General features: G+C 53.0%; 1 protein-coding gene across 4 annotated transcripts in view; it reads right to left on the reverse strand.

Annotated features, from left to right (window-relative positions):
* Positions 1-1,882: 1,882 nt before the first annotated feature.
* The window catches only part of jmjd1cb (jumonji domain containing 1Cb), a 105,944-nt gene continuing 86,793 nt past the window's right edge, over positions 1,883-21,033 (reverse strand). For all 4 annotated transcript variants that reach the window (XM_061225398.1, XM_061225397.1, XM_061225396.1 and 1 more), the window contains 19 exons: positions 19,255-20,906; positions 17,791-17,963; positions 14,968-17,216; positions 13,724-13,925; positions 12,935-13,149; positions 12,353-12,505; positions 11,555-11,644; positions 10,933-11,060; positions 10,553-10,766; positions 9,636-9,856; positions 8,760-9,041; positions 7,596-7,764; positions 7,406-7,496; positions 7,186-7,316; positions 6,801-6,923; positions 5,761-5,900; positions 4,546-4,722; positions 3,766-3,897; positions 1,883-2,910 (listed from right to left, as the gene is read on the reverse strand). In XM_061225398.1, the coding sequence (XP_061081382.1) occupies positions 2,815-2,910; positions 3,766-3,897; positions 4,546-4,722; positions 5,761-5,900; positions 6,801-6,923; positions 7,186-7,316; positions 7,406-7,496; positions 7,596-7,764; positions 8,760-9,041; positions 9,636-9,856; positions 10,553-10,766; positions 10,933-11,060; positions 11,555-11,644; positions 12,353-12,505; positions 12,935-13,149; positions 13,724-13,925; positions 14,968-17,216; positions 17,791-17,963; positions 19,255-20,906 (6,638 nt within the window). In that variant the 3' untranslated portion in view covers positions 1,883-2,814. The remainder of the gene's footprint in view (positions 2,911-3,765; positions 3,898-4,545; positions 4,723-5,760; positions 5,901-6,800; positions 6,924-7,185; positions 7,317-7,405; positions 7,497-7,595; positions 7,765-8,759; positions 9,042-9,635; positions 9,857-10,552; positions 10,767-10,932; positions 11,061-11,554; positions 11,645-12,352; positions 12,506-12,934; positions 13,150-13,723; positions 13,926-14,967; positions 17,217-17,790; positions 17,964-19,254; positions 20,907-21,033) is intronic.

Raw genomic sequence — 21,033 nt, forward strand, 5'->3', positions numbered from 1 at the left:
GTCTGGGCCAATCAAAATCATACACGTAAACTGATTATTATTATTATTATTTTTAACCACAGAAAAAGAACAAGCACTTTAACCTCCGCAGGAACAGGAGGTGCTCGAATATGGAGTCCATATGCTCAGATAATGGATGCTGCCAACTTTCACAAGTGCTCAATTACTACCATGAACTTATGTGGGGAGTTTGGTGTCACGAATTGAAGTCGAAGTTCTCAGATGTCAGCAACGATCTGACTAGTTGCTCAACATTGACACCGTCAAGCTAAGCAAATGCCAAACATGAGATCCCGGGTGTAAAATGGCTTCAGAATGTCTGCAAAGGGAGGACTGCTTGCCAAGAGTATAGCCATTGTAAACATCGATTTCCTCATGCAAGCCATATTTCAAAAGACTTCATCTGGAAATATCACAGAAAATAAACACAGTATGATTGCTACTTACATGCCTAAGTTTAATCGTTTTTATTTCAGAGAGCAGTTTAGAGAAGTAGTAAGCAGACTTGCATGTAACATTTTCCTTGTAGTCAGTCAGTGGTATGTCTATAGAGGTGATATAGAAATTAGGAAGATGGGGTAATTCGGAGAGCCTGATATTAATTTTTAGATACTGAGATTGACTACAAAAGAGCACTGGACCAGGTTTTTATGCATTTGACAAGTATCATATCCTTCTGTCATGCAATAGCGTGATGTGGTGATTAAAAAACAGCCTGCACCTCACTAGCAAGCAGATTCAAATCCCAGTAGGGAACCATCACTCATGGGGAAGGTTCCTGAACTACCTTCAGCAAAATATTCACTTCTATAAATGGATATGAAGTTCTGTCACTTCAGATAAGGGTGTTTGCTTAAAAAGACAAAGAAGGAAAAAAAGTCAGCTTTAATCCCGGGACACCAGCATCACAGTCATATTTTCCATGGAAGTTGTACTATGACTGCCCACGCACTTGGGTTCTTCCATTTAATCAACATTAAATAACCTGTCATGATCTAGGGCCCTCATTGAGCCACAAGCTCTTACTGATTGGCAGGGAACTGCAGTCACCAGTTATCTCAGGCAAAATCTGCTGATTTAAAGGCAAAAAGGCTCCTTCCCAATATCTGCAAGATAGTCCCTTTGCAGATATCACAGAAACAGATGCAAAAATCATTAAAAAAAAACCTTGTCTGTTTTAATGTAACAATTTCCAATTTTTCACTCCCAGAAAAAAGGGGTTCTTTGGCTCATCTCCATAGGGGAACCCTTTTTTAGGTCTTTATGGAATGCTGCATGATAGGTGTGAAAATGGTGAAACTATTTTTGCCTGAAAAAGAACCCAAACTAGATGGGGTTCCTCTATGGAGACACAGAGGAGCCTTTTGGAACCCTTTCTTCTGAGAGGGTACATGCATACATTTGGCAATAGCCATCTCACCTAAGGCCTTCTATGTATATACCCAATACAGAGAGCACAAAACAAGACCGGCCTCAGATGCAGGAACGCAGTTTTTATTCCCGGTCGCATTTGAATGCCAAACGCTGAAGAAGCAGGGGAAAAAAAAAAATGAAATCTAAGAAAATCAAATGTCACATAATTAAACCGCAAAATGCTTTCTTGGGCCTTTTCGTAGTCTATGAAATTAGAAACCAACTGGAAACATCTGGCCCTGGAGAGAAATCACATTTTCAGCCCGGCGATTAAACTGTAAGGAAGCGGGCAGGTTTTGTGGGCTGGTGAAGGCGCAGATAAGTCAGAGATGCCCGTGTGCCCCACGGACAATGGAGGCATTCCCCCCCGTCTCTGTTCAGCCCCGCCTCCTGCTGAATCCATTACCGCCGCGACAAAGACATTATTGTCCCCACACTTCAGCGCACAACAAAAGACAGCACACAGTCCCACTTTGATAAATCCATTTTAATGGAAAATGTAAAACCCCTTTGAACTTCAATGTACAAAGCATGTAACACTTGCACTTTTAAAATTTGAAATTGAAGCAAGCCATGTTTTAAAAAAATACATCATTGAATGTATATATGTATATATTTACACAGCATAATAAGTTTTTTATTTTTTTTCATTTAACTTCAAAAGTTCACCATAGTAAATTTTAACAAAAAACGAGACGATATTCTTGAATAAATTACAACTTTTGTAAATGTCTCCATTTTACAGCGAATACTTTTTTTTAATAAAATGCTGAAGTGTTTTGTGTTATTCATTTAGCCTTTAGTTTCTTTACATAATATAACTTTACACTGTTTACAATAGTTTGGCAGTTCATTTTCAAAAGATATGGCATGAGGACTGCAATTCAGCAAAGATTCCCAAGTACAGGCAATAGCTGGTGTCCGGATCCTCTCACAGTAACTGTCTCAATGTAGTGAACGGTATCAGAATCGATTTAGCAAACTGTACAAGTCACATTTACATTTGATCTATAACACATAATAGCATAGAACTCTTAAAAAATAAATACATCATTTGAATATTTTTCCACTGAAACAATATACAAGAATGAAAAAAAACAAAAAAAAAACAGGACAAACAAACAAACAAGAAAAAAAAACAAAAAAACAACCACTAGAGGGAACAGCAGTGCTGTTACTTGCAGATTATCTTTACACTTGCATTGAATCACAGTTATCCTGATGCTCTGGGCTATACTGCTATGGTGTCAGTAACAAATAAATAGAGTTTTTTTTATTTTTATTTTTTTTTTAGTCTGCTTGGCACTGGAGGTTCATGATGCTAAGGTTAGTGTGCATATTTCGTGTGAGATGAAGAAGGTCTGAGACGCGTCATTCTTCAACGGCAACGAGGGGAAAGTGTCATGAGTTCTGTTCGCTTTCGTCCTGCTCTTCGGCGCAGCACCTCTTTAATGTTCCCACTGCGTTCTTCACACAGTGATAAAAGATGTTCTTGACCTACAAAACAGGACACGGGCTGTTACGGAGCCATTACGGGCTATTCGGCTCGCCTCCGAGCCGGAGTGGGGGGGGGGGGGGGGGGGGGGGGAGAGAGAGCGGGAATGGATCAAATAACGGGCTAAATGGCGGAAATGGGCAGAAATTGCGGAGCGGCTCGGCTGCGTGGGCCGCGCTTCTCGGGCGCCCGGGCGAGCTTCTCGTAAAATAATTAATCATTTCTACGTGTTTTTGAAGGAAGGGGGCTCTTAGGTGACGCATGGAAGGCGGTGAAAATGGAGGCGCATTTGCAGCGCGGATTCACAGTGCTCCTCATCTCTCTCTGAGCCAGCGGTGGCCCACTTACCCAGCCAGCCGGCGCTCCGCGATCCTGAATATTTCATTCCCGCAATAACACGCGCAAAAAAACCAGCCCGCCGCACTGTCGAAGCACAGGGAACGCGGCGAGGATGAAAGGCTTCGGACGCCGCGGATCTCCCGTAACTCTCCCCGGCCCTCCGCCGCTTTTACAACGGCTAGCTAGCGCCGCGATGCTACGCTACGCTACGCTACCGCGCGACACAGCCCCCCGCGCGATTCGCTCCCGCCCAAAGAACTGGACCGTGTGGCCTCTGACAGAATACATTACCGCAAAATGGAGCCTTCATAAAGCTGTCTGAGGAGAGTGACTGATAGGGAAGGGAGCCGTAACAACAGAGCTAAAGCGGGACTTATTTTATTGAAGCCCCGGTAAGAGTGGTGGTGGACGCCGTCCCATTCGTCCGCGTGGCGGTGTTCACGCGGGCGGAGGGGAAGAGAGGGGCTCTGGTAATTAATGGGGACCGTTTGTGATGAGAAAAGAGCTCAGACTCTTACCTGTAGCTTATCTTCGTAGTTAATTTCTTCTTTGGAGGATCTCAGTTCCTGTGTTAAATGAAATGAGTGCACCACATGTTCCGGTGATACAAAGTCATTAATCACTTGGACACAGCTGTGAAGGTTCTGCACCTGAGGAGCATACGAGAGAGAGAGAGAGAGAGAGAGAGAGACGGAGGGAGAGGGGGGAGGGGGGGAGGGGGAGGGAGAGAGAGAGAGAGAGAGAGAGAAGCGTTATCGCAGCACAACAACCATTACAGCGCACACACCATCCCTCATCTGGCATTCAGGAGGAAATTCCAGCAGAGCTGAGAGATGAATTTATCTGAGGATGATGCACGATATAAAGAGAGGACAGGAGAAATGGCTACCAAGGTAACGGATAGATTTAGAGACGCGACAATAAAGTGTACAGTACAGACAGAACTACACCACGCACAGAGCAACAGTGAGAGGAAAAGAAAGGGACGCAACCGTCAAAGACGTACGGTAGAGAGAAGACAAAGGTACAAAGAGACAGAGAGAAGGAGAAGGAGAAGGCAGAGAAGGGGAACAAATGTAGAGACAGAGAGATGGAGACGAGGACAGAGAAGGTGAAAGAGGGAGACAGAAAGGGAACAGATGGGGAGAGAGAGAGAGAGAGAGAGAGAGAGGGACAGAGAGGAGGTGAAAGTGGGGGACAGGCAGAGAAATGTAGCAGAGGGAGAGAGAGAAGAAGAGACAGAGAGAGAAAGCAGACACAGGTACAGAGAGGCGGTAACAGAGGAAAGGCGTGCAGACCTGGTGCAGCGCTCCGGCCGGGATGAGGACAGAGTCCCCCAGGAACTGCACCACGGTCCAGCCCTGCACCCCGTGCTCCTCCAGCAGCCTCTGCCGGAGCTTCCTGCTCAGGTACCAGCCGGGCTCCCGGATCGGGTCGTGCTCCGCCGGCACCTCCACGCCCTGCTCCTTAGCAACCTGCGGCGGAAAACACGGCTGAGCCACTAACAAACCCCACCAAACAACACCTCTTCTCCTTCTGAATATGCACTGCTGCCACTAAACCCCACCAAACAACACCTCTTCTCCTTCTGAATATGCACTGCTGCCACTAAACCCCACGAAACAACACCTCCCCCCTTCTGAATATTCACTGCTGCTACTAAACCCCACAAAACACCACCTCTTCCCCTTCTGAATATTCACTGCTGCTACTAAACCCCACAAAACAACACCTCTTCCCCTTCTGAATATTCACTGCTGCTACTAAACCCCACAAAACACCTCTTCCCCTTATGAATATTCACTGCTGCCACTAAACCCCACGAAACAACCTCTTCCCCTTCTGAATATTCACTGCTGCTACTAAACCCCACAAAACACCACCTCTTCTCCTTCTGAATATTCTCTGCTGCCACTAAACCCCACAAAACAACCTCTTCCCCTTCTGAATATTCACTGCTGCCACTAAACCCCACGAAACAACACCTCCCCCCTTCTGAATATTCACTGCTGCTACTAAACCCCACAAAACACCACCTCTTCTCCTTCTGAATATTCTCTGCTGCCACTAAACCCCACAAAACAACCTCTTCCCCTTCTGAATATTCACTGGTGCCACTAAACCCCACAAAACACCACCTCTTCCCCTTATGAATATTCACTGCTGCCAAGTACTCGACTACACGAGCACTCTGCGTTAATACACTTCAGCCCACCATAAACCCTTCTGTTGAGAACTGCTGACTTTGTAATTTGTCTATGAAAGACAAGCTCCCACTCAGACTGCCAATCTGGCCTCCGGAGTATCAGCCTTCCGCAGGCGGCCTCGTAAAGGAGACTGAAGTTCAAGCAGGGGAAAGTAATTAAGTGTCCCCTGTTAAATCTGTCTGGAGGGAGGAGATGTCCTGAGGACATCCTGACTGAAGAGACACAGCATGTCCTGTTTCGGTGAATCACCCAGCCACTGCAAGGCTCGGCTGGGGTGGGGTGGGGTAGAGTCAAACTAAAAATAACCTTGTGCAGGAACTCTTTAATTTTCTCCACGTCTTTGCTCACGTAGATGTGCCACAGGGCTCCCGGAGTCTCGCTCGAGTCTTTTAATCTTTTCTTCACATTGTCATCCAAATCCTCTTCCTCCAGCCTCTTCAACACACCTGCGATGACACACACACACGAACACACGGTAAGACATCGAACCGTCGACTCGAATCCAACCACGCCCGCACTCTGAGACGCGTACGCCTCTCCCTTTGAAGAGGCGATGTTTAAAAATGTATAACAATGAAGACAAGGAGGCAGTGTCTGTCCGTGTTTTAATGCTTGTTCTTCTCTCTGGCCGTCTGAAAGCCTCGCTGCTATAAATAGTCGGGGGAGGGAGGGGGGAGGATCATGTTCCAGAAAAGCTTCCTCTGACAGGAGACAGGACATGACTGAGGCACCGCACCAAGTCAAAACAGGCAGAGCCTTCTCCCTACCCAACGCACACAAACACGGATCACAAATCCCACCATTCAACACTCCACTAACTAATCCCTTCAGCATTTCTGCGAATTTCCATATTTTTATTTTCCTCCCCCAGATTTTTAGTTGTTTCTTTTTGAGCTCCCAGGGATTTAAATTGGGAGTTTATGCGGCATTTTATGGGTGGTGTTTCTTGCCTGTCTGTTTTCGGTGAAATTCAGGACAAGTTTTGAAGTTTAGTCAGCTTTACGTCTGCACGAAAAGAGCAGTTGTGTTTTTTTTTGTCTTGTATCCACGGCGATTACGCCGGGTCGGGTTGCTCCTGCAACTCCTTCCAGATGGTTCTCATCAGCCGCTTGTCCACATTCCATTGTTTGAGGAATTCCTGAACGTCTGCGGCATGTTTCCCTTTTTTGTGCACTGTGGCACGAGGAGGGGGGCGGTGGGGGGGGGGGGGGGATGCAGGACCTTGACCGTTACTTTCCCACAAAAAAAGAAAAGAAAAATAATTCCCTTTTCTCTTGACAACAGCCTGACCTACTTCGGAGAGCGGCTAATGGTGTGTTCTGCAGACGGTCGCGGGGTGGTCCTACCTGTCTTCGAGAGGACTCCGTTTCCCTTGGCCACCCCCACATACACGAGGACGCTCACGATGTCGGACACCTCCATGTGGAGGTTTGCCGTCCCGAAGTCCTGCTCCTGCGACGCGGCCACGCCTAGAGAGAGAACAGAGTCACGTCTGAGAGGGACAGTAACACACAAAGGCAGCTTCCTTCAGACGAACGTTAAAAAGTCCGGTCAAGCGTTCAACGCCTTAATGTTTCTGAGAATCCAACGAAGAGCTCTGCTTTCAACCTAGCTGGTGCGTTCTTGTGTTTACACACACAGAAGCTTCATTTTAGAGCCTTTTCAGTGTCTGTTAGATGTAAGGTAAAAGCTCAAAGGCTGAATGGGAAGCTGTGGGCTCAGCTCTCGTACCGTAGGCGCAGCACAGCCTGGGCCCCAGGTCCGGCCGGACGAAGAACGTGGGCAGGTGGGAGGCCAGGTTGAGGTTGCCCTCGGGGTCCGAGTATTCGGGGAGGGGGAGGTTCTTCATTAGGTCATCGTACCTGTGAAGCACGATTGGACGACCGTCACGGTAAGGAACGCAGACACAGAGGCACAGAACCTGAAGATGAGGAGTTCTGAGATGACCTACCTAGAGGGCATGAGCGCCATGAACTCTTCCCCCGAGGGCCAGTCCTTCAGCCGGTACACCATTGTGTCCCCGTCTTTAGATTTGGGTCGCTCTGGAGGAACAGGGTAAGAACACCAGTGAGTGAACGGTTCTGAGAGCTTTGGGGGACAGAGGTCACAGCTCAGGAAGACCGGCAATTCGGGCGACTCACTTGTCAGGTCCTCAAAGCCGTCCCAGAATTCCTTGATTCCGGAGTTGGAGACCACGCCGTCCTTGCAGTTTAAAAGGTCTCCTTGGTGGTCGGCAAATTCCTGGTTAAATGACTCGGCCTTCCACAAACAGGCGTTCAGTCTTTTGTGTACCCCCGACACGAGAACAGGCTGAAATTTTAAAGCAGAAATGTAAACTCACCAATCGCAGCAGAGGGACTTTTAATGACATGACGACTATTTTCAGACACAAAATAAATATTTGAAGGAAATTAATGCAGAACTAAAAATTATAAATGTGTATCCCTGCAGGTAATCTATTCTAATAATTCATGAAGGTGATTCTGCTACTTTAGTATCCTTAATGAATAAAATATGACAACAGAAAATGTTGGAAAATGTAGCCTACTGTTAAAAGGTGAAAAAAAGTTTGAGCTGAAACTTTTGTCAACAATACATCCACAAATCACCAAACTGTTTAAACAAGTTTTATAGGGACAGTTAAAATTAAACCGCAGACAAATAAAACATTCTCGTGCATTCCAGACTTTACAAAAAAAAATTGACATTTGTTGAAGGGTCACACTGCAATCAAGGTAATTGTTATTAGTTAATTTATGATGGCAACGGTCAAATCTTCAATAAATTGTACCAAGACCTAGATTTATAAAAACACAGTTATTCCATTTCCCCAAACAGACGGTCACTGATATTAACAGCCTGTGAATGAGCAGATCCCATTATAAACTATGCAGACAGTTCTGGGCAGTCTTCCTCAGAAGTAAATGACTAAGCTCTTCTCTGTATACATTTTCGGCGAGGCCATAAACACGCCGTCCGTCCTATAAAAGAAAAAACAAAACAAAATGTCGCTCTGGATTTGTGGGGTGGGAAGGGAAGGTGAAATATGAGCCAGGGAGCCGAACACTGCTGACGGCGCGGGATTATGAAGTGCTGCTGAGTGCGGTGTGGCCCGGCCCGTGGCAAGCAGAGAGCCGCGGTGGTGTGAATAAATAACCGTTTATCTGCGTCTCCCGCTCCCCTGTGAGGACCGGGACGCATCCGCTCTGAGGAATAGCCCCCCATCGCATCTCTGCCCGAGTGCTGGGGTGAATACGGTAATACGGAGCCCCCGACTGTGACGTCACGGGGGGGGGGGCACTGACCTGTCCCTGCTTCCAGCACTCCCTGAACAGCCTCCAGTTGCCGGGGTGGCGGTGGTCTTTCAGCCAGAGGAGGTGGCGGTCGTACAGCCAGCAGTGGGGGATGTCTGCGTGCAGCTTCGGGGGCTCCTCGCCCGCAGGCTTCTTGCGCTCCGGCTTGGGCTCCTCCCCGACTTCCTGCTTCAGGCTCAGCTTGGCGGTCCGGCTGGCCGGGATCTTGTTCTCCACCACCGAGGCGATGATGTCATCCAGGATGTTGGGCATGGTGCGGCCGCTTTTGCCGGTCTGGGCAGCGGGAGAGGAGAGAGAGAGAGAGAGAGAGAGAGAGAGAGAGAGAAGGGCAGAGAGGCAGGGGGAGAGGAGAGAGAGCAGAGAGAGAGAGCAGAGGCAGGGGGAGAAGAGAGAGAGAGAGAGAGCAGAGAGGCAGGGGGAGAGGAGAGAGAGCAGAGAGGCAGGGGGAGAGGAGAGAGAGAGAGCAGAGAGGCAGGGGGAGAGGAGAGAGAACAGAGAGACAGGGGGAGAAGAGAAAGGGGGGGGAAGAGAACGAAGAGAGAAGAGAGAGAGAGGAAAGAAACAAGAGAGAGTGAGGGAGAGGAGGGGATGAGAAGACAAAGAGAGGAGAGGGGGGAGAACAGAAGGTAAACGTTTTACACAGAGCCCTTGTAGAAAGGAGCGTTTTGGCTGTGTTTTGAACAGGCTTGGCAGCATTTGGGGTAGTGTGATGTGGGTTAATGCGGGGCTGTGGAGTACACAGGGGCGAAGGGTTAGGGTTAGGGGTAGGGGTAGGGTTAGGGTTAGGGGTAGGGGTAGGGGTAGGGGTAGGGGTAGGGTTAGGTGTAGGGTTAGGGTTAGGGGTAGTGTAGCGGGTTGGGCGCTCACCTGCGAGGCGGTGGAGTACACGGGGGCGAAGGCGATGCCGGCATCGGTAGAGCCCAGGCGCAGCTTGCCGGCGGTGGTGGTGAGCAGGTCGCGCAGCGTGGAGCCCTGCTCCGTACTGTTGGACACCACCAGAGTGCTGGCCTTACAGTGCAGCGTCTCCAGGCTGTCCCCGTGATCCTTCTCCTCCTTCACCATCTTACCCAGCGGCGACTCCTTATTTTCTGCATCAATAAATAAATGCAAAATCCATCAGCACCATAAGCACCTGGGTGCCTGTAGCATAGTGGTTAAGGTATGTGACTGGGACTGAAGGTTGGTGGTTCAAGCCCCGGTGCAGCCATGATAAGATCTGCCCAGCTGTTGGGCCCTTGAGCAAAGGCTTTAACCACCCATTGCTCCAGGGGGATTGTCTCCTGCTTAACCAACTGTACTTGGCTTTGGATAAAAGCGTCAGCTAAGTAACAAATTATTATTATTATTATTATTATTATTACCTGGCTGGCCAGCGACCGTTCCCAGAAAAACAGGACGATCGCACGGAAAGGTAATTCCACACAGCTTCGCCAACGGATTAAAAAACATGGCCGCCTCGTGCCAGGCTAAATTCACGGGGATTGCATCAGATAAACGAGCGCTTATGCCAGCCCCCCCCCCAGGCGGGGGATGGAGGGCTCCGCTAGCCCGGCCGTAACATATACCGCTAAAACCGCCAGATTTAAAGAATGTTGGCCGCCTGACAGCTGCGCACACAGGAAAAACCTGGGCAGCTTGGCAACCCCCCCCCCCTCCACCCGCCCCTCGATTTCCACTGCTGCAGCGGGGGGGGGGGGGGGGGAAGGGGGGCGCCATTAGCCAAATCCCCCTGACAGACTGCTTCCTGTTATTGTGTCGTACGAGCCCCCCCTCCAAACACCCACCTTTCTTCTCCTCCCTGGACTTCTGCTCGGCCAGGTCGGCCAGGAAGTGGAGCGGGGACTGAGACTCGGGCGGGGTCAGCCTGCTGTCGGTGCTGCTGTCGCTGGCCGGGCTGCTCCCCCCGTTGGCCTCCACCTTGGGGCCGGGGTTCTGCTGCGGGGCGTCCGGCTTGCACAGCGACAGCTTGTTGCTGTGGTTCAGCACGTTCTGCAGGACCTGTGCGGGCGGCGACCCAAATTATTTACCGTCACACACAACGCGGGTTGTCACCGATTCCCGGCACACCGTTCACAGGCTGCTGTGACTCCAGCAGTTGTTGTTTTTGTGGAAACGGTAACCGAGCAGAGAGGGAGAGGGAGAGGGAGAGGGACGTGTTTAATACCTGGGAGACTCCGTTGGTGGACGGGATCTTGTTGAGCAGTGACGTGTGCTTCCCGGCACAGGAACAGTGTGATTTAATGCAGTACCTCTCTCTGAGCGTGTGCATGGCACTGACCAGGTCTGTCAGAACTGAGAGAAAAACAGACCTCTTACACAGCGGACATTTTACTGTGAACAAATCACTCGTTAAGTAAACACTGGACTATTTATGCAGTCACAGACAAAGGAAAAAGAAGTTATTGTATAAATATTAGTTTAACTTTACCGGAAAGAAACAACCATCACGGGTCTAGCAAACATCTCAGAAAGCCTCCCTGACTGTCGAGGAGAGACCAAACACTTAAAACATCTACAAAGTCTACAAAAACGGAACGTGAACTTGGCAGCCCTTCAACCGTGCCTAAACCACACACAAAGCACAACTTGTGATGTTTTGGGGGGGGAGGTTGTGCTTTCTGTTTGGGCTGGGCCAGGCTCACACCCAGCGGTCATCATCCGCATGCAAGGCCAGCTCGCTCCGAGGCCCTTTCTCCGAGAAGGGTTGATTTCCCCTGCCGGTTACACCGCGGCGGGAGGACGGCGGGGCCTTGGCGGAGGGCCAGGGCGAAAGCATTGCTCCGTACCGGTTCCTGGAATAATCTGCGTTGGCATCAGGTGCTTGTGGTCATGCGGCTGTCCCTTGACGCACTTCAGCCAGGCGTACAGCTCTTTGTCTGCAGCATAATGAAAAAGGGGGACATTACTCAGTGGGCAAACACAGCCTGCCTCCGTACACAAACACGGGCTCATTGAAATGCGACGGCATGGAGACTCGCCGTCCTCGCCGCGGCTATAATTAATTTAGCCCAAAGATTCACAACAAAGGGGGGGAAAACGGCGGCTTTGTGAGCGCGGGGTAAATAAAGAAGGTGTAGCGAGCGCTACATCTCAGCTTTAACGACGCGCTTCTATCAAACGGAGAGGAACGCGGGGGCGGTGGCCGGGACGCCGTGTTTTACGCCGTTCGATTTGTTGGGAGCAGTGCGCCGCGGCAGAGTGAGTGGCCCCCGCTGCCGGGTTTGAGTAGGACAGGGAGCTCCAGCAGGGGTGGCTGTACACCAAGGTGGTGGTTTGCCAGACAATTTTTAACCATTTCTGATGACATATATGATATCCATACATTTCCCCCCCCCCTGAGCTCATCACCTACTCCTCCAGTAGAGGGCACCACTAACTTATACCAGCACAGCAACAATAAACCATCAAAAAACTAAATATCTGCAGAGTGCATTTACTGTAGTAACGGGGGACTAATGTGATGAACTGCTACAGCAAACAAAGGAACGGGGGGGGAAATGGGGGTGGGTGAGGGGGTGGACTAGAGCATTTGGAGTTTACATTCTGTGGCGCAACTTTCAGGAAGAAATGAAATCGTGGCTGACCTTTGGAGCTCTTCCTCTCCTTCGCCTTGTAACAGTCCAAACAAACGACAAATCCGCATTTTTGGCAGACCCAGTGAATGTTGAACAATGTGGCTTCACATGCGTCGCACATCTCCCGCACCCCGCGCACGGCTCTCTTCCAGGCGATCTTGGCTGCAAGGCAAAGCAAACACTGCGGATGAAATGAACATTCGCTCGCAGAATACTCCCAGCTGTAGGCCTGCTCGGCGTGACAGATGGGGCGGCTGAGGGTAGGAAAGAGTCTTTTCCACTGTTCACCTTAATATACAACCAGAACTACCACCCAGTATACATTCTTTAACTAAAGGCTACAGAGAATCATATATACACTTTCTAAAACACCCCTTTGTATAAATAATAACTAAGAAAATGACTAGCGGTGTCATTTATGACTATGTATAAATAATAACTAAGAACATACCAAAGAAAAACCGTCTGTTTTGTATCTATGCCATTGGATCAGGGAGATATAAAAGTTTTGATGGGAATAATTTGTCCACAGGCGACGGTAACACTGAAAAGCATTACAGAGTAACAGCAGCGTGCGAGACCGGGGCTCACCGTCTTTCTTGATCCACGTAGCCGCCGTGTTCTCGGTCAGGACGAGCTGGCAGAACTTGTCCCCGATGAAGCTGAGGATGTACTTGGAGGTCTCCATGTCCAGCTCGTTGTCCTCGTACACGTCCGGCGCCCACAGGCTCAGGGCCTCCTCGTCGTACTGATCCGGGGACGAGAAGCCGTCGATTCGGATCACGCCGTTCTTGCTGTAGGAGAGGCTGGAGGAGGGAACACGCAGAAAGAACACTCACGGTATGAGCGAGAACGGTCTCCCATAACAATAGCTTTTTAAAGACATTCAAAACAAATCTATAACGGCAATAAAAACAATAACAAAAGCAACCGTGGACGGGCTGGAGGAGAGGAGAGAATTCCCCCGGTGACAGCCGCATAGCGTCTCACGCTGAGCGGATATCAAAATTCTCTTTCATTCCGTTTGCCTGCTGAGATAAATCTGTCTACGGCGGCCGTCTGAAGCCCGCTCGCAATTACGGGAGGGAGAGAAGCCGTAAACAATCGCCGAACGCGGCTAATCCCGAACGACGCGGGGACAGCGGGACGGGGGGGGGGGGGGGCGTCGAGGGACGGGTTCGGCGACGGGGCGACGTCTGTCCGATTCCATCGACTCAGACGGCCACCGCAGACCCACCGCGATGGAGGCACCGCGGCTCCAGAACAAAATGGCCGACGTCTGCGAGGCCGAGCGGGAAACAGGTTGAAGCTATCAAGCGGGGAGACGGGGGGGTGGAGGGGAGACGGGGGGGGGGGGGGTGGAGGGAAAGAGAGGCTCACCGGCGGAAGTAGTAGAAGCGGCAGAAGACGGGCGAGTGGGCCGGCTCCTCTCCCTTCTTGCTGCGGACCACCCGGCACTCGCGGCACTTCTGCAGGTTGGGCCCGATCTCGGAGCACGAGTCGTCCTGCAGGAAGGACTCCCCCGTCTGCTTCAGCTTCTTCACCTTGCGCCAGTCCTTCAGCACCGAGCGCGGGATGCCATCTGGAAGGCAGGCCACGCCAGAGTCAAAACCTTGGCACCATGGCTTTCCTCAAAAACTAACCACATCTCCCCTCCAGGTGAATAAAGGCTACTACAAAACTAACTCGGAGCAAGACAAAGGCCAGGTTTCACGTAATGCGTTTCACAGCAGTGACACAGTCATGATGCTAATCTGTAAAGTACAACACCCCATTCTTCAAGCTGAATATTTCATGTTTGAAATCAAACACCAATTAAAATAATGAACTCAAAGGAGGGCAGAAGTTCATTCTTATATGGAGCGGTTCGTGTAGCTACCCGCAAGGGCAGACCAATACCTACTTTTGTTGAATTATTAAAGCAATGCGGATCATTCGTGACTGACTCAGTAAAACATGACGCCGTAACAAAGGAGCTATTTTCTATAGAAATATAATAATCCACAAAAGCTGAGGGAGTTTTCCAGTTAAGAGAAAGCAAACACTTAACATGTCCTGGCAAGATGTACTTCACATAAACGTGAACATTCCTAGTCAGGACTTCTTTTTTCCCTCCACACACACAGCTGCAGGCCAGATGTGAATGCTTGACATTCGATGTCTTCCCTTTCAGAACTCGTAACGAGAACAGTAAGTGTCTAATATTCAGGGGGCTGAAGGAATATACACATTTTTAAAACTACAATACACATATATATACAGCTATATTTTCAATGTAAAATGAACATAAAAACAAGGACACACAGTGTTACTGATGCAAAGCACCATGAGTGCCAATAGCTTGCCCTCGTGAAGAATCTTTGTCCTGCTAAATGTGAGTGTGTGAGTGAGTTACAAGTCCATGAGGCGCTTCACATGTAATAAAACAAATTTAAATAATAATGACACCGGGAGTGCCAATAGCTCCCCCTTGTGAAGAATCTTCACCCCGCTAAATGTGAGCGAGTGAGTTAGTTGTTGAGTTAGACAGTTATACAAGCCAGGTCCATGAGGTAATGAAATTATTTATTAGGTGCCTATCTCTACCCTGTGAGATAAAGTCTATATTTACGGACGGGACTTACTGCTGCTGGCCAGCTTGAGCTTGGTCTTCTCCCTGGCGCTGCGGAAGATGCCGTTGGGCTTGAGCTCGTCTTCGTCCTTCTCGTCGCCCTTCCTCTTCTGCATGTCGTTCTGCTTCTTCTTGTAGGTGGGCTTGGGCTGCCGCTTGGCCCTCTGCTCCGACTTGCTCTCGCTCTCGTCCGAGTCCTCGCCGCTGTCCGAGCACGACTCGTAGGCCCGCTTGGAGCCCCGGCGCGTCCGCCTGTCCTCCTGCGGAGGCTGGGGCGGAGACGGCTTGTCCCCGGGAGGCTTGGCCTCCTTGCCCATCTCCACGTCGCTGGAGGTGGAGGCGATGAGGCTGACGGTGCAGGGCTTGATGATCTCCGACACGGGGCCGGCGAGTTTCTCCACCTTGTTGGTGTTGCGGTCCTCCTCCGAGTGGCGGGTGAGCCAGGCCTTCTTCAGCTTGTGGTAGTTGGGCTGGACCAGCTGGGCGGGGGGAGGCTGGCCGTTGGTCAGGGAGCTGGGCGCTTTGCTGAGGGCGTTGTTGCCGGGGGCGTTGTTGCCGGGGGCGAGGCCGTCCTGGGTGACGGGCGGCGGGCAGGGCGTGGCTTTGGGGCCGGGGGGCTCGCTCTCGGTGACGCCCGCGCACACGCTCCTGGACTGGGCGGCCGCCAGCGCGGCCTTGTGCTTTTTCAGGTGGACAAAGCTGGTGGAGAACGGCTGGCCCGCGGAGGTCGTCGTGGCAACTCCCGGCGGGCCCGGAAAGGCTCCAGGGGAGGTGGTGCGGGACCGGTCGTCCAGCAGCTCCACGCCCAGGTGGACCGCTGGCCGTCCGCTACCCGCCAACGAATACACGGCGTCGCACCCCCGGCTCAGGACGCTGGCGGTGGAGGACACGGACGTGGTCACCTCGGGCTTAGGGTGGCACACGGAGTTGACGGAGGTCGTGGGAATGGGAACGCTTCCATGCGATGCCCGCAGAAGGCTCTTCTTGTATTGCATGCAGGCGTCCTCCAGGTTGGTGTTGGGCAGGATGACCCTCCCCGGCTCCCTGCCTTGGTCAGGCTTGGGGTGGTCTGTCTGGTTCTTACCCGCGAACGGCCTTTCCAAGGCCGGCTCCTTAACCCCCGTCCTGGGTCCTGGCGAGCCGTCGTACTTTATACACGTAGACGGACGTACGATAACGGAGGCCGTGGCGGCCTGCGGCTTCGCCCCGCTCTTCTCCGAGTGCCACCCGGCTTTCTCGTGGCCCTGCGGGTCCCCGGGCTTCCACGCCTCGGACGCCATCTCGCCCCCGCCCTTCTGGGCCCCGGCCACCTCCCGCAGCTCCGGGAGCAGCGTGGGGGGCTTCTGCTGCTCCGACACCTTCCCGGCCGAGCTGACGGGCTGGATGGGCGTGAGCGTGGGCGGGGACAGCCGGCCGTAGCCCGCCTCCTTGCGGTCTAGGGTCTGCTGGGTGGGCGGGTGGAACACGGGGGCCCGGTGCAGGGCTGGCATGCAGCGCAGGGGGTTGGAGGAGGAGGAGGAGGAGGAGGAGGAGGAAGGGGAGGCGGCCGGGGTCCTCCTCTCACTGGCCACCGGGCTTCCCATCGGGTGCATGGCAACCTGCTGGGACAGCTGCTCTGTGATTTTACCCACCAGCCCCTCGCCCTCCGGCTGGTGCTTGATGAGAGGAGGGGGCTTGGAGAAGGGCTTGGCCCCGTAGCCCGCCAGCGACATGGGGCTGGAGGTGGGCGGCTGACCGGCCCCGCCTCCGCCCACCTTGTCGAAGTAGGAGTTGAGCTCCTTGGAGGAGTAGAGGCGGGGCGGCTCATTGGCCACGCTGTTGGACAGGGTGGTGAAGTAGTTGCTGGGGGGGAGGGTCTGCGGGACGGCGTGTTTGAACTTGTAGAGTTCGGCAGCAGTAGCGGGGGACGAGCGATCCAGGTCCTTGTCCGGGTGGAGGGCCAGGCCCTTGGGCGGCACGCGTTGGTAGGGCTCCCTCTCCGCCTCGCTGGGCCGGATTTTGGCGGTGAAAGGGGCCACCTCGATGCTCTCCTGGAGGATGCGCCGGTTCTCCTCCTTGTACTTGCTGGCCCGGTCGCCGGGGTCCGGCGCCAGCCTGGGCTGCGGAGGCGGCTTGCCGTGGCAGGCCGACAGGGGGTCCAGGAACAGCCGGGCCGCGTGCCCGTCCTTGCCCGTCGGCGTCCTGCTCCGGCTCTGGTCCTGCTTCAGGTGGGCCGTGGTGATGGTTCGCAACGGGTCCATGAAGCCCTTCTTCTCCAGCTCCCTGGAAACCGCAGACATTTAAAAAAATGAACAACAGCTCACCCGAGCGCCATCACACCACATTTCTCACCTACTTAAAGCCAGGAGAGCAATGACATAATGTTGATTTTGTATACGACACTACTCAACAGAACCACGCCTGCATGAATCGGTTCACCATTATGTGCTAATGACACAAAATGGACCAGTGCCAGCACATATCATCATATCACATCACAGAGATCATATGACAGCAGACACAATCGCAGTAATGAAACACCTCCCATTAATGAAAGGCATAGGACATGGGAATATAAGACTATATGATGGAATAAAAGACTATATAAGAATATAATTAGCACGAGGGGGAGCGCTGAGGTCACTGCTATGGTTAACCTCTTCCCCACACATAAGGAGAGTGTACTGAGAGAGTCTGTCTGTGCATAGCTGCCCTGTCTTCCCCAGCAGGGCCGCAGTAGAGGCGTTTCATTAGCAGAAGTGCGCTGAATGAATGCACAGTGCTCCCATCACATGCCGTTTGTTCCACCTCGGGGTCACATGTTAGTTAAGCGCGCGCACGGGTTTGGAGGACTCACTCTCGGTGCAGGTCCCCCGCGGTCTTGGACAGGGGGGGGCTGGCGTGAGCGTTGATCTTGATTGGCCGGTGGGGGTCGGCGCTGGCGGGTCGGACCGGGACGTGGCTCAGTAACCCCAGGCTGTCGGCAGAGGTCACCGGTGTGTGCTGGTGGAGCCAGGGGCTGGGGGAGTTCTGTCACACACACACACACACACACAGGGTCAGAGTCTGCCCAGAGCGTGAACACTCGCACTCGCACTCGCACACGCACACGCACACGCACACGCACACGCACACACCCGCGCACACACGCGCGCACACACGCGCGCACACACGCGCACACACACGCGCACACACACGCGCACACACACCCACACGCACACGCACACACACACACACACACACACACACACACACACACACACACACACACACACACGAATACATATACACTCAAGCATGCACGCACCCACACACACACACACACACACACACACACACACACACACACACACACACAACCACAACCACAACCACACACACACACACACACAAATACATATACACTCAAGCATGCACGCACCCACACATACATCACAAACACACACACGTACCCACCCACACAAGCGCACACGTACACACCCGCACACAAAAACACAAATACAAGCACTCACGCAAGCACGCACACACACACACACACACACACACACACACAAATGCATAAATAAGCTAAACACACTAGGACAGACAAAAACACAAACTCTTCTAGACAGCCATAGTGTCCACAACTTCCTGCCAAAAGGAAAGTCACAGTGGAGAACGCATAGCTGGCATACTGTCCAAAATCTTCTGGCTATGCTCACTCAGGCCTAACCCTGATGAATGTGGGGGGAGGGGGGATGAGAATGGGCACATTATGCTTGCCTGCCTGTGTGTGTGTGTGTGTGTATAGGGGAGGGGAGAGAGGCACTGAGGGAGCTTAACGCGGTTTGTTTGTCAGGATGATCTCACTGCACACGAGCCCCACAGCAGAGCCGTCCCTTCATGACCCGCCTCTCAGTCACGAGTGCTGTCACTGCCCCAGCTTACCACTTCCCATCATGCTCCACTGGCCACAAAAGGCACCCTCTGAATGTCACTCTTCCCCCTCTCAGGCAGACAATTTAATGAAGAAACCAGCTACCATGTTTGCGACATAACGGCCGCTAATAAGCAGTTACGGTCATCAGACGTCCATGTTTCCCAATGAATGAAACACTTTCAGTCGCGGTTTAATTGAGGTCATGTTCACCCCATCACTTCACGCAAAAATGAACATTCAGGAACGTTGCCAATTATTTTGTACAATGCGCGCACTGTGCAATTTACTTCATCTGCGTGCAGTCTCAACGCAGCCCTTCATGGCATCATGCAGCAAATGTAAAACATCCAACATACAAGGTCATCTACGCAGATACACGCATCCGCCGCCAAAAACACCTACCCTCCGTAAGCTGGCCTCAGAGTTGACGGCGTTTTCGGGGTGCACCCACTTGGACGAGGGCAGGCCGAGACCCGGGTACGAGTGGGTGCCGTTGGGGTACTGCCAGATGATGGGGTAGAGCCCCAGCTGGCTGTAGGAGGCGCCAGAGTGCGTCTGAGCCAGCAGAGGTGGTGGGGCCTGCTGCTGGAGGAACTGCTGCTGTTGGTGGGGGTGGTGGTGGGCGAGAGCCAGGTGACTCAGCCCCCCGGCGTGCCCCGAGTCCAGGCGGGGGTGCCCGCCCAGCAGGGAGGCCGGGGGCAGGCCGGGCAGCACCCCGGGCAGCAGGTGGGGGTGGTGGACCGAGTGGTGGGCGGCGTGGGCGTTGATGGGCGAGCCCTGCAGGAGGTGGGACGGGTGGTGGGTGTTGGCGGTGAGGCAGGTGGGGTGAGAGGAGGCGTGGAGCGGGTGCAGGTGCTGGTGCAAATAGGCGATGTGGTTGGTCTCCGCCTCGGGCCGGACGAGGGCGGGGTCCCTGTAAACGGTGAAATGCTCGTTCTTGTCGATGATGAGGGGGCTCTTGGTGGACTGCGCGGCCCCCGCCTCCCGGGCGGGAACGGGCTTGAAGCTGGAGCGGGGAAGGGCGTCCAGCTCGGCCTTCGACGCGGGCCGGCCGGCGTCCGGGTACCTGATTTTGTGTTTGGACACCTCGGGGGACGTGTTTGGTTTGGGCTTGGTGGTCTCCAGGACGCTGTGGGTTTTGGACTTGACGATGTCGGGGGAGGGATTGCACTTGGGTTTGAGGACGTCGGGCGAGGGGCTGGACTTGCGGGGCCTCCGGGCGTCCTCAGCCACGCAGGGGACGATGGAGGAGTACTGCTGAACCTTCTCGCGCTCGGCCACGGCGGCCGACTCGCTGACGGACGTGACCGGCCGGATGACCTCCGAATGGCCGAACTCCGCCTTGCCGCCCAGGCTGCGCACCGTGGGCTGCTCGGCCTCCAGCTTCCTGCAGTCCAGGGCGGCCGGCTTCAGCACCAGGTGGCGGGGCTCGGGCGCGTACAGCTCCGCTTTCTGCGAGGCCAGGAGGGCCGAGACGGCCTCCGAGCTCTCCCGCGACCCCGGGCGCGCGTTCCCCTCCTCCGTGATGTCGATGACGCACTGGGGCCTGCCGGCGGAGGGGCCGTAATGGTCCTTGGGTCCGTGCGTTTTCACAGTGCTTTTCATTTCCACGATGCAGCCCTGCACCTCGGGGACGGAGGGGGTGGGCGGCTTGGCCGGCGGAGCCTTGTCCTCCTGCCGCTCACAGTCCGCTAAAAGCGCCGGCTCACCCAGCCGGCCCTTCTCCCCCCCCTCCCTCTCCCTCTCCCTCTCCCCCCGCGGGGAGAGCCCGCCTATCCTCGCCGGGTCCTCGCCGCCCCCCTTGGAACTCTGGGACTTGTGGTCCTCGTCCTCGTCCTCCTCGCTGGCCTTGGAAGTGCTCTTTCCCTTCAGCTCGCTCTCGGAGTTGTGCTCCGAGGACGAGTCCGCGGCCCTCTTGTGAGAGTGCTCAGAGTCACTGCTCTCGGAGAAGTCCGAGACGTTGTCCGGCTTCAGCCGTTTCAAACCCTTCTTGTCGTCGTCCTCGGGTTTCCTCCGCTTGTTCACCATCTGCTTGCTTTTGCTCTTCGATAAGTCTGGAGGTTAAAGCAGATGAATCGTGTCAGCAGGATGACATTTTAACTAATGCAGGGTCTTTAAGTGGCAAACTAAGTTAGCAAAAAAAAAAAAAAAAACTTTAGCAATGCCTTCAAAAAAAAAAAA

This window comes from Conger conger, chromosome 2 (assembly GCF_963514075.1).
Source record: "Conger conger chromosome 2, fConCon1.1, whole genome shotgun sequence".
Taxonomy (NCBI): domain Eukaryota; kingdom Metazoa; phylum Chordata; class Actinopteri; order Anguilliformes; family Congridae; genus Conger; species Conger conger.